The sequence below is a fragment of the Heptranchias perlo genome, chromosome 7, assembly GCF_035084215.1.
Source record: "Heptranchias perlo isolate sHepPer1 chromosome 7, sHepPer1.hap1, whole genome shotgun sequence".
NCBI lineage: Eukaryota > Metazoa > Chordata > Chondrichthyes > Hexanchiformes > Hexanchidae > Heptranchias > Heptranchias perlo.
Genome location: NC_090331.1, coordinates 38,912,587 through 38,928,963, shown reverse-complemented (window position 1 = coordinate 38,928,963; position 16,377 = coordinate 38,912,587). Strand labels below are relative to the sequence as shown.

General features: G+C 42.0%; 1 protein-coding gene across 2 annotated transcripts in view; it reads left to right on the top strand.

The window, feature by feature from the left end:
* Positions 1–16,155, top strand: part of ttc21b (tetratricopeptide repeat domain 21B) — a 111,721-nt gene extending 95,566 nt beyond the window's left edge. For both annotated transcript variants that reach the window (XM_067987356.1, XM_067987357.1), the window contains 3 exons: positions 6,111–6,231; positions 6,323–6,390; positions 12,785–16,155. In XM_067987356.1, the coding sequence (XP_067843457.1) occupies positions 6,111–6,231; positions 6,323–6,390; positions 12,785–12,862 (267 nt within the window). In that variant the 3' untranslated portion in view covers positions 12,863–16,155. The remainder of the gene's footprint in view (positions 1–6,110; positions 6,232–6,322; positions 6,391–12,784) is intronic.
* Positions 16,156–16,377: the final 222 nt, after the last annotated feature.

Below are 16,377 nucleotides of genomic sequence, written 5' to 3'. Positions count from 1 at the left end.
TTAAATTTATCGAATGATGTAGCTTCCACAGCTTCCTGGGGCAGCAAATTCCACAGACCTACCACCCTCTGAGTGAAGAAGTTTCTCCTCATCTCAGTTTTGAAAGAGCAGCCCCTTATTCTAAGATTATGCCCCCTAGTTCTAGTTTCACCCATCTTTGGGAACATCCTTACTGCATCCACCCGATCAAGACCCTTCACAATCTTATATGTTTCAATAAGATCGCCTCTCATTCTTCTGAACTCCAATGAGTAGAGTCCCAATCTACTCAACCTCTCCTCATATGTCCGCCCCCTCACCCCGGGATTAACCGAGTGAACCTTCTTTGTACTGCCTCGAGAGCAAGTATGTCTTTTCTTAAGTATGGAGACCAAAACTGTATGCAGTATTCCAGGTGCGGTCTCACCAATACCTTATATAACTGCAGCAATACCTCCTTGTTTTTATATTCTATCCCCCTAGCAATAAAAGCCAACATTCCGTTGGCTTTCTTGATCACCTGCTGCACCTGCATACCAACTTTTTGATTTTCTTGCACTAGGACCCCCAGATCCCTTTGTACTGCAGTACTTTCCAGTCTCTCACCATTAAGAAAATAACTTGCTCTCTGATTTTTCCTGCCAAAGTGCATAACCTCACATTTTCCCATATTATATTGCATCTGCCAAATCTCCGCCCACTCACCCAGCCTGTCTATATCCCCTTGCAGGTTTTTTATGTCCTCCTCACTCTCTACTTTCCCTCCCATCTTTGTATCATCTGCAAATTTTGATATGTTGCACTCGGTCCCCTCCTCCAAATCGTTAATATAGATTGTAAAGAGTTGGGGACCCAGCACCGACCCCTGTGGAACACCACTGGTTACTGGTTGCCAGTCCGAAAATGAACCATTTATCCCAACTCTCTGCTTCCTGTTTGATAACCAATCCTCCACCCATGCCAGAATATTACCCCCAATCCCGTGATTTTTTATCTTAAGTAATAATCTTTTATGTGGCACCTTGTCGAATGCCTTCTGGAAGTCTAAATACACTACGTCCACTGGTTCCCCTTTATCCACCCTATACGTTATATCCTCGAAGAACTCAAGCAAATTTGTCAGACATGACTTCCCCTTCATAAAGCCATGCTGACTTTGTCCTATTAAATTATGCTTATCTAAATGTTCCGTTACTGTCTCCTTAATAATAGACTCCAAAATTTTACCCACCACAGATGTTAAGCTAACTGGCCTATAATTTCCAGCCTTCTGCCTACTACCCTTTTTAAATAATGGTGTTACATTAGCAGTTTTCCAATCTGCCGGGACCTCTCCTGAGTCCAGGGAATTTTGGAAAACTATCACCAAAGCATCCACAATCCCTACTGCCACTTCCCTCAAGACCCTAGGATGGAAGCCATCAGGTCCAGGGGATTTATCCGCCTTGAGTCCCATTATTTTACTGAGTACCATCTCTTGAGTGATTTTAATCGTATTTAGCTCCTCCCCCCCGAGAGTCCCCTGTTTGTCCAGTGTTGGGATATTCTTAGTGTCCTCTACTGTAAAGACTGAAACAAAATATTTGTTCAGCATTTTTGCCATCTCCATGTTTCCCACCATTAATTTCCCGGTCTCATCCTCTAAGGGACCTATGTTTGCCTTAGCCACCCTTTTTCTTTTTATATAACTATAGAAACTCTTGCTATCTGTTTTTATATTTTTTGCTAATTTCTTTTCATAATCTAACTTCCCTTTCTTAATCAATCCTTTAGTTACTTTTTGCTGTCTTTTGAAGAATTCCCAATCTTCTATCCTCCCACTAAGTTTGGCTACCTTATATGTCCTTGTTTTTAGTCGGATACTATCCTTGATTTCTTTACTTAGCCACGGGTGGCTGTCATTTCTTTTACACCCTTTTTTCCTCAGTGGAATATATTTATTTTGAAAGTTGTAAAATAACTCCCTAAATGAACACCACTGCTCATGTACCGTCTTACCCTTTAATCTATTTTCCCAGTCCACTTTAATCAATTCCGCTCTCATACCATCATAGTCTCCTTTATTCAAGCTCAGTACGCTTGTTTGAGAATCAACCTTCTCACCCTCTAATTGGATATGGAATTCAACCATGTTGTGGTCGCTCGTTCCAAGGGGATCCTTAACTAGGACATTATTAATTAATCCTGACTCATTACACAGGACCAGGTCCAAGGTTGCCTGCCCCCTTGTAGGATCAGTTACATACTGCTCAAGAAATCCATCCCTGATGCACTCAATGAACTCGTCCTCAAGGCTGCTCTGCCCAATTTGATTTGTCCAGTTAATATGATAATTAAAATCCCCCATAATTATGGCTGTTCCCTTATTACATGCCCCGACTATCTCCTGATTAATACTTCTTCCAGCAGAGTTGCAACTATTAGGAGGCCTATATACTACGCCCACTAATGTTTTTTTTCCCTTATTATTCCTTATCTCCACCCAAACTGTTTCATTATCTTGATGCTTTGTCCCAATATCATTTCTCTGTATTACAGTGATTCCTTCCTTTATTAACATAGCCACCCCACCTCCCCTTCCTTCCTGCCTGTCCTTCCTGATTGTTAAATACCCTGGCATATTTAATTCCCAGTCGTTGTCACCCTGCAGCCATGTTTCTGTAATGGCCACAAGATCATACCCATACGTAGTTATTTGTGCCGTTAACTCATCCATTTTATTACGAATGCTACGTGCATTCAGATAAAGAACTTTCAAATCTGTTTTGTGACGCTTAGTTCCTGCTTTTTCCTTTTTTAACACTTTACCTATTACTCCATACCTTCTGTCCCTTCCTGTTACGCTTTCCTCTCTCTCCCTGCTCAGGTTCCCAACCCCCTGCCACTTTAGTTTAAACCCTCCCCAACAGCACTAGCAAACACTCCTCCTAGGACAGCGGTCCCGGCCCTGCCCAGGTGCAGACCGTCCGGTTTGTACTGGTCCCACCTCCCCCAGAACCGTTTCCAGTGTCCCAGGAATTTGAATCCCTCCCCCTTGCACCATTCCTCTAGCCACGTATTCATTTGAAATATCCTCCTATTTCTACTCTGACTAGCACGTGGCACTGGCAGCAATCCTGAGATTACTACCTTTGAGGTCCTATTTTTTAATTTACCTCCTAACTCCCTATATTCTGCTTTTAGGACCTCATCCCCTTTTTTACCTATATCGTTGGTGCCTATGTGCACCACGACAGCTGGCTGTTCGCCCTCCCCCTCCAAAATGTTCTGTAGCCGCTCCGAGACATCCTTGATCCTTGCACCAGGGAGGCAACACACCATCCTGGAGTCTCGGTTGCGGCCGCAGAAACGCCTGTCTATTCCCCTTACAATTGAGTCCCCTATCACTATAGCTCTGCCACTCTTTTTCCTCCCAGCCTGTGCAGCAGAGCTACCCGTGGTGCCAGGAAGTTGGCTGCTGCTGCCTTCCCCTGATAAGTCATCCCCCCCAACAGCATCCAAAGTGGCATATCTGTTTGAGAGGGGGATGGACACAGGGGACCCCTGCACTACCTGCCTGCATCTCTTACTCTTCCTGGTGGTCACCCATTCACTTCCTGCCTGTATACCCTTTACCTGCGGTGTGACCAACTCGCTAAACGTGCTATCCACGAGTTTCTCTGCATCGCGGATGCTCCACAGTGAGTCCACCCGCAGCTCCAGCTCCGAGATACGATCGGTCAGTAGCTGCAGGAGGACACACTTCCCGCACACATGGTCGGCAGGGACACTGGTAGTGTCTATGACTTCCCACATCTTGAGATCATGCCCCCTAGTTCTAGACTCTCCAGCCAGGGGAGATAGCCTCTCAGCATTTACCCTGTCAAGCCCTCTTCGAATCTTATATGTTTCAATGAGATCACGTCTCATTCTTCTAAACTCCAGAGAGTATAGGCCCATTCTACTCAATCTCTCCTCCATAGGACAACCCTCTCAGCCCAGGGATCAAACTAGTGAACCTTCACTGCACTGCCTCTAAGGCAAGCATATCCTTCATTGGTAAGGAGATCAAAACTGTACACAGTACTCCATGTGCGGCCTCACAAAGCCCTGTACAATTGCAGCAAGACTTCCTTACTCTTGTACTCCAACCCCCTTACAGTAAAGGCCAACATACCATTTACATTCCTAATTGCTTACTGCATGTTAACTTTGTGATTCCTGTACAAGGACACCCAGATCTCTCTGAACACCGTCATTTAATAGTTTCTCACTATTGAAAAAATATTCTGTTTTTCCAGTCTTCCTACCAGTGAATATCCTCACATTTCCCCACATTATACTCCATGTGCCACCACCTTGCCCACTCATTTAACCCGTCTATATCCCTTTGAAGACTCTTTGGGCTCAATTTTAACATTGAAAAACGGGTGGGTTGGGGGTGGGGAGGCATTGAAAATTGTCACCATTTCAGACCCGCCCCCAACCAGGGGTGGGCGATCAACCCGTTCCCAGGAGGCGGGTCGGGCCTTAAAATCTTTCAAGAAGGCTTGGGGCCTCCATTTTTCTGGACTTCCTGATTTCAACCCCGGAGGGCAGGGATTCCCGTGCCTTCTGTTTTATGTCTTGTGAAAGGAGGCAAGAAGGCCCGAGACTAACAGGTATGTGCCTAGAAAGACACAGCTTGTGGGCCCGGAGGAGCAGGAGTGCTTTCCCCAGACTCAACAAGCCAACCTGCACCGACCCCACCAATGATTGCGGACACCGGACCACTTCTCCCCCTTCCTCCCCCCCCCCCCCCCCCCCAGATCGTGGACCCGCAGCCACGATCCTCCCTCCCCGCCCCCCCCCCCCCCCACTCCGATCCTCTGACCTCCAATCATCCCCCCCCCGATCCCCGATCCTTCCCCTCAACGATCGCGAACCCCTGCATTGACCCCCGATCCCAATAGCCCCCGTGACTGACCCCCAATCCCATCCCCCATGACTCACGACCCCTGTGCCAACCTATGCCTACCCAAGCCAACCTATACCTACCCAAGCCAACCTGTGGCCCCCCCCCCCCCCCCACACAAACAAAATCGTACCTGTAGACCTACCTGAAGGCATCCTCACCCTAGCTGGTCTCCCGTCCGTCTAAGACCAGCCTGTCAATCAGGACGGTCAGACGGACGGGAAACCAACAAAAAAAATAAAAGACATCCTTATTTCAAATTCGTAAGGACATTCGGGAAACTTGTACTAATGGGTTCCCCGACCTCAATCTGACCCTCTGCCCCCTTCCTATCTCAGTTTTAAAGCTGAGCCCTTTGTGTCCTCCTCACAGATTACTTTCCCACCCAGCTATTGTCAGCAAACTTGGATACATTACACTCAGTCCCTTCAACTAAGTTATTAATATAGATTGTAAATAGCTGTGGCCCAAGCACTATCCTTGCGGCACCCCACTAGTTACAGCCTGCCAGCTTGAAAATGACCTGTTTATTCCTACTCTCTGTTTTCTGTCCTTTAACCAATCCTCTATCCATGCTAATATATTACCCCCAACCCCATGAGCCCTTGTTTTACAACTTTTTGTGTGGCATACTACATCCACTGGTTTTCCTTTATCTACCCTGCTAGGTACATCCTCAAAAAAAACTCCAGTAGATTTGTCTAATAATAGAAGGATTTGGCTGAGTGTGAAGCACGGTAGAGCTTAACATACAGTCTTATTATGGAGTCATCAGCAAATTTGAGAGGGCCAGGACGCATTGTATCCAGGCCTAATCATTGGGATTCTCGGATGGCCTTTTGAGGCAGAACCTCTGCCCACCCCAAATAAAGCCATCGGTATAAGAGGCGCTGGGGTTAGGTCTCCTTATGCCAAGGGTTCTATATCTTTGACCCTCAGAAGGACCTGCGTGAAGGTGAGAATAGGCCAAAGGGAAGATTTGAATTTCTGAAGAAAAGGTGTGAAATTTTTAAATGGCACCTGCCATGGTCATGTAAAACAAGGGGATGCCCCATACCTCATGAACTTTGAGGAGGACTGCGGTGGTAGATCTCACTGGGCATATCTTGGTCCCAGTACATTTTTAGAAATTTGTGTCCTCAGTTCATTAGTTCTTTCTTATGTCTCTGAATCTACTAACAGATGTTTGTTTCCTTAGTCCTGCTGCAAAGCGTACGAATATATGGGATATGTTATGGAGAAAGAACAATCTTATAAAGATGCAGCCATTAATTATGAGATGGCTTGGAAGTATTGTAACCAGACAAATCCAACAATAGGTAAGTTCAGAATTATTGGTACATGCCATGAACAGATATTATCATAGATTCTGAAATGCAATGAAACTTGATATTTATTTTCATTTTACAGGATACAAGCTCTCCTTTAACTACTTGAAGGCAAAACGATATGTTGATGCTATTGACATTTGTCATAAGGTAATATTTTTTAATTTAAGATTTATTGTTGGTTTCAGAATTTTAGCAGAACAATTACATAGATATTACAACACAGAAAAAGCTGTTTGACCCAACCAGCCTATGTTAGTGTTTATCCCCTACACAAGCAGTAGTTCTAATCCCATGTGACCGGCCTATTCCCATATCCCTTCGTCCCCCTTATCTAACCTATTTTTAAATGTTGACATGATCTCTGCTTCAATCAACAGTTCTAGTGGTGCATTCCACAGCCTCATAACCCTGTGTAATAAGGAAAGTGTATCCTGCTTGCTGTCCTAATCTTTTACATTTATGTCCCCCCGTTCTTGTTGCGTCAATCACTGGAAACAGTCTTTTGCTACCTACCCGATCCCATCCCTTCATAAACATCTCTATCAAATCACTCCTTGATCTCCTCAGTTCTAATGAAAACAGCCCCAATTTTTCAGCCCTTTCTTCGTGTTTATATTTCTTCATAGCGGGCAGCATCCTAGTGAATCTGTACTGTATCCTCTTTATTGCCTCAACATCCTTCCTATCATGTGGAGCTCAAAACTACACACAATACTCTTAACTGCAGTCTTACTAAGGTTTTATTTGGACTCATCATTGCATCTCTACTTTTATAGTCTTTACCTCTCGTCATAAAACCCAGTATTCCATTAGATTTTTGTGGCCTTATCCACTTTATATGTTGCATTTAATGTCTTGTGACCCTGAACTTCCAAATCTTCTGTTTTCCAAATCAACAGCCTTTCCCATCCAAAGTCTAATTATTTTACTTTTTCTAACCAAAATGTGTCATCTCACACCTCCTGACATTGAATTCCATGTGCCACTTTTTTGCTCATTCTACCATCTTATAAATATCTCCTTGCAGCTTCCTTTGGTTCTCAGAATTCAGAATTATTTACTATGCATCATTATTGTAATATTTTCTGTAAATTTGGACATCACTCCTAGTTCTTAATCCAAATCATTGATGTAAACAGTGAACAAAAACTGTCCCAGAAAGGAATCCTGTGGAACATCACTCTTTACTGCCAATCACTCTGAGAAACTGCCCTTAACTCCTACTTTCTAACCAACTTTTAATCCAATGTTGGCATCTAATCTCATTACATCTAATCTTGTATCTATGGCCCCTTGTTATTAACCCCTCAACTACTGGTAATCTGAAAGCAAACATGCAGGTGCAGCAAGCAGTTAGGAAGGCAAATGGTATGTTGGCCTTCATTGCAAGAGGATTTGAGTAGAAGAGCAAGGATGTCTTACTGCAGTTGTACAGGGCCTTGGTGAGACCACACCTGGAGTATTGTGTGCAATTTTGGTCTCCTTACCTAAGAAAGGATATACTTGCCATAGAGGGAGTGCAGCAAAGGTTCACTTGACTGATCCCTGGGATGGCTGGACTGTCATATGAGGAGAGATTGGGTCGACTCTCTGTATTCACTCGAGTTTAGAAGAATGAGAGGGGAGCTCATTGAAACATATAAAATTCTGACAGAGCTAGACATACTGGATGCAGGATGTTTCCCCTGGCTGGGGGGGGGTCCAGAACGAGGGGTCACAGTCTCAGGATATGGGGTAGGACATTTAGGACTGAGATGAGGAGAAATTTCTTCACTCAGAGGGTGGTGAACCTGTGGAATTCTCTATCGCAGAAGGCTGTGGAGGCCAAGTCACTGAATATAATTAAGAAGGAGCTAGATAGTTTTCTAGACACAAAAGGCATCAAGGGGTATGGGGAGGGAGCGGGAATATGGTATTGAGATAGAGGATCAGCCATGATCATATTGAATGGCGAAGCAGGCTCGAAGGGCCGAATGACCTACTCCTGCTCCTATTTTCTATGTTTCTATGGTTACATCAGTGCTATTTTAGCTGTCAACCTTTGTAGCAGTTGGTAGGAGGTTCTTTCGAATCACTTTTCACTTTGGGAACACAAAAACAACTTTAATTTTAAGTAACATAAATCAACTATAATAATTAAGTGATACTTAGTACTTGATGTTTTTACTTTAATTCCTAATTAAAGTCAAATTAATTCATTACATAGAAGTACATAGACAACACTGAAACGGGCCATTCGGCCCAACTAGTCAATGTTGGCATCTACTCTCGTTAGCAAATGGTTCTAATCACATTTACCCACCCTGTTCCGATATCCCTCCAACCCCTTTTCCTTCATCCATCTATCCAATCTAATCTTGAATGGTGATATTGTTTCTGCTTCAACCACTAACCCTGGAAGTGAATTCTACAGCTTCACAACTGTGTGTAATGAAATTTCTCCTGCCCTCTGTTCTAAATCTCATTACATTTAATCTTGTATCTATGGCCCCTTGTTATTAACCCCTCAACTACTGGAAGCAGCCTGCTTCTATCTACCCTGTCCCATCCTTTCAAAATTTTAAACACTTCTATTATATCGCCCCGTAATCTGCGTTCTAATGGAAAAAAAGGCCCAATTTTTTAAATCTTTCTCGTTAGTCTCATCAGGCAACTTTCTGAAAAAGGCGCTTGGTTGTATCCCTTCTGAGCTATATAATGGATATTTATTCAACAAGTAGTTTCCTTTTTATTGACCATTTTTAAATCTGCCAAGATGAATCTGCAATATTAGTATTTTTAAGGCATAGTAAATACCAGGAACAAATTTCAAAACGTGATCTTTTTTTTATTGTTATAATAAAGCAGTGTGTATATAGATGTATATCATTTTCAAACACCGATCCATTTAAGAATTGTACAGGAGTTACAGTTCCTGTTGTAGTAAATTAAATGTAGTGTAAAGTTCTATTCCAAACTGATACATTTTTGCATTGAAGGACTGGAACTTCAGTACATTCTAGTTCTTATTTCTAACCATTGTGAGTGCATGCATGCATGTGCGATGCACCAAGGAATTCTGTAGAAATTTTTGAGACTTGGGGTGTAATTTTTAATCCCTAAGGAGGAGTAGGTTGGGAGCAGGTGGGAAAGTAAAAATTGTAATAATGTAAAACCCGACCCCAACCTGCCCACTTCCATTTTTTTTAATCGGAGGCGGGTCGGGGAGCGGGCGACCAACCCGTTCTCAGGAGGAGAGTTGGTCAGTAAAATCTTTTAAGGAGGCTGCGTACCTCCATTTTAATAGCTTTTTTATTTTTAACTCGTGGGGGCTGGGATTCCCGGACCTTCTGATTCACCGTCACGTAAGAGGAGCCAAGTAGGGCCAGATCAATAGGTAAGCACCTTTATTGCATTGCTTGCGAGCCGGGAGGTCAGCACTCCACGATCGAGACCCAGCCCCATGACCGACACCACCGGTGTCCGACTCCTCTTCCCCGCCCCCCCCCCCCCTGGTACTGCTCTGTTCCACCCCCCCCCCCCGATGTCGGACCCCCCCCCCCCCCCCCCGATGTCGGACCCCCCCCCCCCCCCCCCGGATATCTGACCGCCCTCGCCCCTCCCCGATGTCAAAACCGCCCCTCCCCTCCCCTCCCCTCCTCCCCCCCTCCTCGATGTCAGACCCCAAGCTTCCGATGTCAGACTTATCTTGTGGCATCTGCTCCCTGGCCGTTTTACGTCTGACAAACTGGCTGGTTGTAGCGCGGGAAACCTGCAGAAAAAATTTAAAAGACGTCCTTGCGTCAAAATTTTAAGGACGTCCGGGAAACTCATACTTCCGGGTTTCTCATCTGGAAATGCTCCCCCCTGCTCACTCCATGGCTCGGAGTGAAAATCCAGGTCTTGGTGTATGCTAACATTAATTCTTTAACTAAAAGTCAGAGATATTTGAAATGTAGGCAAGGATTACAAGTCAGTCATCGTGAATTTTTAGCTTCAGAGTACTACATATATTGTAGGCTCATTCTTGCTCTCTCCTGATTTTATACCTTTAGACTAAAACAGTATAGACTGCCTGAAGAGGAAACACAACATAAAAGTTAGTTTTCACTATTGCCTGAGAATTAGAATCTACAGGCTTGAACTCCAATTTATAACATCCAGTAGATGTATCACCTTAGCTCTAGAGAATTTGTGCAGACTTACCATTCTTCTGAAATTTAACAAGAAAATTTAATATAGACATTTACCACATTATCCATTATAGTAAAACAATTTTTCTGCAAGTACACTACAAAGGATTCTAGACTTCCATTATTTAATGCATAGCAGCTCAGTGAATAGTTGATATAATGATTCTTCTTTGTGTAATCTTTTATCACAGATTTCAGTTTTTATCTCACTGAAATGCTGGTGATTTGAACGTCTCATTTTAAATATATATGCCTTGTACTAGAACTTTTGAGCTGTAAAATATAGTACCAATGTATTTAAATATTGTCCACGATGTGGAGATGCCGGATGGACTGGGGTGGACAAATGTAAGGAGTCGTACATCACCAGGTTATAGTCCAACAGCTTTATCTGAAATCACAAGCTTAAGGAGCAAAGCTCCGAAAGCTTGTGATTTCATATAAAGCTGTTGGACTATAACCTGGTGTTGTTACGACTCCTTACATTTAAATATTGTAAAATTGAAATCCATTTGTAAGAAATTTCCTCTGTGTAAAAAATTTATGTACTATATTCCATATCAAATATATTCTCTAGTATTTTCAGTTCCATGAGACATTTAACTTTGCATTATCTAGTCAAGTCTATAATTATCATAATTTGTACTCCCCTTAGGGGTAAGGATTACTGTAAAGTTTTTGATCAGTTTGTTTGAATGGACACCTTTTATAGAAGAAAAACGCTGCCTGGTTCTTACTAGTTTTTTTTAGAAAAACAAATATATGTTAGTCTCCAATTGCACATGATAAGTCTGGGCCTGTACAGTCTTGAAAAGTTTTATGTTGATGTTCCCAAATAATGACATTAAGCCATATGCATTACAACTTAGAACAAATGGATACGGATGTACATTGCAGCTATGTATGCACTACTGAATTAATAAAATAATCGAGCAGTCAGCACCACTTAATAAGTTCATAGAGTGCTGGGGACCAGAAAATTGGTAAACTAAGACAGCAGTGGACACCAACCAATCAATACAGCACAAGGTGCTAGTGAAAAAAAGAGAGTTGTGAGCAGCAGTGAATTAGTAAATTCATAAACCAGAGTGTATGTCAACAAATTAATTAATGAAGCAGCAGGTGCAGCAACTAATGAATAATGAATGGAGCAATGGGCACCAGTGAATTAATAAAGTCACAGATTAACAGGCATACCAACAAATCAAATATATGAAGTAGCAGGCACTCGTGCATTTATTCGTCAACGAGGCAGTGGGCATACCAAAAAATCAATGAGGGGTACACCAACAAATCAAGAAATTAATGAAGCATTGGGCACCAATGAATTAATGGAGCCTTCAACAGTGAATCAATAAATTCATAAAACAGCAGACACACCAACATATACCAGAGAATTAATACCTTAATGCAGCAGTGGACACACCAATATATTAAGAAGTTAATGGAGCAGCAGTCACAATTGATTTAATAAATTCATAGAGGAGTGGGCACCAGTGAATTAATACTGTCTTCCAACCGTTGCTGGCCTTTTGTAAATACATTGCCTGGATCTTAAAATAAATACAATAATGCCTACAATTGTTTTCCTACTTTATAAATAAAAGGCCAGTAGTGGGCATGTAATTTATAGGCATCAAGTTAGGCGCCATTGGTTTTCAAAGAGCAGAACTTGGAGTGGGTCGTGCAGTAACAGAGTTTCACCTGAGCAGAGCCTAGAGGATTGGGGCCTGAAGAGCTGGACTGGGTGATGGGCAGGGCCCACTGACAGATTGGGAGACACCTGGAATTCCCCAGCATGGAGTAAAACAGTGGGGCCTGAAGAACAGGGCTGTGTTGGTGAACAGGACCTGTCATTAATTGGGCAGCAGCTGGTATTCCTCAGAGCAGCACTGGGGATGAAAAATAAATAAAATTGATCAGTTTGCAGCTTTCTGCTGAGTGGGGCTGCAAACTTGAAAAAAGAGGTAAACGTCAGGAAGGAAATACATTTTATAAAATTTAATGTAATATGAATATGTAACCTACCTGACTTGGGAATAAGAAAAATTAAGTGGTGGGTTGACATGGGTGACTTGTTACAGTGTCACGCATGGTGGGAGGACTGAATAGCAGGAGATTAGTGTTACTTATTAGAAGTAATGGCAGCAAATGTTATAGTTACACTGTCGCTTATTACAAATTGGAACAGGCATTACTGTTGCACATTAGGTGTAGCTGTAGGTGTTAAGTAATATTCTAAAAGTGTTACCAAGTTATGATAACCAGAAATAGACATGACTAAGAGGAAGATTCAATCATTTTAATGTATTGTAGATATATATATATATATTTTCAAACTGCTAAATTATTTTGTTTTCCTTTGGCAGGTACTAGGAGCCCATCCTAATTATCCAAAAATGAGGAAAGATATTCTTGACAAGGCTCGAGCAGCTCTACGTTCTTAAGAGACATTTGATGCCAGCTTTTCTTTAGAAGATTTCTAAAGATGTGTATGTTGTTTGACATGTCAACCTTCCATTATGTACAATAAGTTCTAATTTATAATTAGTAGTTAGAAATATAACTTTTGTATGCTTTATAGTTCAAATGGTAATTTATATACAAAGTACTGTAACAGTATTTCATTGTTTTTACAACAATGTTATCCATTTTAAAATTACTAGTACTGTGCATATAAAATCGTTTATGTATTATCCCCTTTAGTTTTCTGCCACATCATCTCTAGTAGTATGGGAATTCAGTACCTGTCAATGATGTATTGAACAATCATTTATTTTAGATGATCCCCTCAAGGAGCTAATCTTTCTAGCCTCAGAATTTGAAGTCACCACTTGAACATGTGCTTTTGAGTATATTTTAAATATTTTGAGCACAAATTAATTTGAGATGTCTGTGTTTTTCGTCTTGAGCTTTTGGGGAGGGGTCAGTCTATTCTCAACGATTTAAGCTAATAAGTATGTAGTGAATCACGGTATCTGTAAATAAATTTTAAATACAAGAAGGGAAACTAAAATGGATATTTTACATTCCTGTAGTTGTCACTTATAATACATTCTATGAACCAACAAAACATACTGATTTTTTTCCATGGCATGCAACTTGGTTAAATTGGTAGCTATGCACAGTCAAAAGATTGACACAAACACATTTTCCACTTCAAAAATAGTGCTAGATTTTTAAAAGCTTTCACTTTTCAGTCCAATTTTTCTGCACTCTTGTTTTTGATTTTTTAAAATATTATTGCAAGTTACTCTATAAACATTTAGTGGAGTGGAGAGGATTTCTGTGATTGATGCTTTCTACATTTGGTGGTTGTAGTAATTCTTGTTTTTCAGGAAAGATACAATCACAATAACTGCTTTATTTCAGAGCAGATATCAATAAATAAGCAATATTTAACTTTTTCCACTAAATTTCAGATTAGTGTAATACGTAGATATCATTTTGCTTATACTATATAACTTGGGGTAAATTTTAACTCCAAGAACGGGTAGGTTGAGGGCAGGTGGGAAGGTAAAAAATGTAAAACCCTACCCGCCCACTTCCTGTTTTAATGGAGGCGGATTGAGGGGCGGCCAACCAACCTGCTCTCAGGAGGCGGGTCAGTCAGTGAAATCTTGTACAAGAGGCTGTATGCCTCTATTTTAACAGCATTTTTATTTTTAACTCCCGGGGGCCTTCTGATTTACGCCACAAAGGAGGAGGCAAGAAGGCCCGGATCAACGGGTGCCTTTATTGCACTGCTTGTGGGCCAGGAGGAGCATGAGTTTTTCCCCCAGGCCCAATAAGCTTAACCTGTGTGGGATAGCGGCAGGTATCGGCAGACCCCCACCCCCCCCATACACGTTGACCGCTCTCCCCCACAATCTCCGACCCCAACGATATCCTCCCGCCCTGATGACCGGCCCCAAGCCCCTGATGTCAGACTTACCTGCTGGTATCCGTTTCCTGGCCGCTCTCCCGTCCAACAGACAGACAGCCTGTCAATCTGGCCGGCTATCGCGCGGGAAACCTGTACTTTAGAATGTAAGGACATCCGGGAAACCTGTACTTCCAGGTTCCCTTCCGGAAATCAACCCCACCCCCCCTGCTGTCTTCACGGCCCAAGTAAATATCGGGGTTCGTGTCTAGCATGTGCCCATTGCACTTCAAAGTATCATACTTTGTTACAAGTACAAAGTAATATTTTGCAAAAAAAAAAGAGAATGGTAGTCATTTCATATTGAATTCTTCTGGCCTGGAGCCAGCAACTTATAAGCAGTTACAACTGCCCTGTGACTGACCAAGAGGTTAGAAGCAGTTATAATTATCGGGATTTGCCTATTTATACCATTTTCCCTCAGGGTGTGCATGAATAATGACCCTAATAGGACAGGCAAAGTAGTAGCCACATATCACAGCCATGGTCCAGACTATCCGTGCGCAACCTCACTAAAGATCAGTTGGTATATTAAAAATTTTGTGTGTCTGAAGTATTAATCACACCTCAATCGCCATACTTCAGCTGTCATACTTCAACTCCGCAATATTTTTTTAAAAGACAATTATTTGCTAGTTTTTCTGACCTTGCAGGAGTAAGTGATCTACAAGCCATAGCCACTACTGAAACTTCCCCCAGCAATTAACTTCTAGTTGGTCTGTTTAGACCACTTCCACAAAGGGAGTACATAAGCAATGCCTTTAGAAAGATAAGCCAGGTTAAATGTAGTTCCATCGTAGCAGCTCCAGACCCCACGACTGACCAACTATAAGTATAACTTATGTCATTGCTCACTGTGATTCAGAGGATCTATAAGAACAGGGATGCTTTGCCAATTATTTTCATTCATTAGCACTGGGATCGGAGAGCACTAGTAAAGAGGTCTGACATCTGGAAGTACTACATTGAGTTTTGTGATCTGGCAATACTTTGGGGGAGGAGGTCCCATATTCTGTTGAACTTCAGAAAGGGGCTCTTGGAGCACTAAGGCAGATCCTGAGAGGGAGCAGCATCATGGGCATTCCTGGAGTTTGAGAACACTGGAAGGGTGTTCTTGGAGTTTGTGACTACTGGGCTCGGGTCCTGGGAGGATAGTCCTTCAGTTCAGAAAGATTGGTGGGCCAGGGTTTGTCAATAATGGGTGATTCTGGGGTCTGGCATCTTGGGAGGGAAGAGGCTCAGGTCAATAAGACTTGTCTTTGTCAGGCACCCTACCCCCATGGTGTTACTGCCCCTAAGCCTCTTTTCCTGACCAGGTGCAGCCTCTTTTAGGCCACCATGTACCTTTCTCACTTTATCCATTGTTAATTGGTTCCTGCTTGTAAATTCCTCCCTTAATAGGATATATTCGTGTGCTCGGTGACTTATGGTCTTGAAAGAAATATCTACTTCCAGAAACAAGTTCATTACTTACAGTGTCCATGCTTTCATCTAGAAAATAATTTACCTTTAACCACCAAAAATGATTTGCTGTCCTTTTCAGAAGAGAAAGATTTATTTTAACTGAATTTGGAACCAAAATGAAAGGGGTTGGGTTTGCCATGAATGAAACACGTCAGGAGAAAGCCAATAATTCAGTAATTTAAAAACTGAAATCCTTTTCACTTTTAAGAAAAATCCATTCTTGATAACCAATCTTTTTGCTTTTTATATGTCAACAAAAGGATGCATAGGTTTAGTTTGATAGATAAAATGTGAGCATTTCATAATGGAAAAAGAGCAGTTGTTAATATTTTAAATATGAAACATGCCTGAAATAAAGCTTTGAAAATTCAATCACCAGTTTGTTTCAAAGTGTTTTGGAAAAAGCAAGGAAACTCTCAAATCCCCCTCAGGGATTAACTCAGAGAAACCTGATGTATACTGGGAATTTCTACAAACAGCACATGGTGAGAAACTATTAAATGTTAGTGTTCAGAGGGATTTAGGTGTCCTTGTACACGAAACACAGAAAGTTAACATGCAGGTATAGCAAGCAAT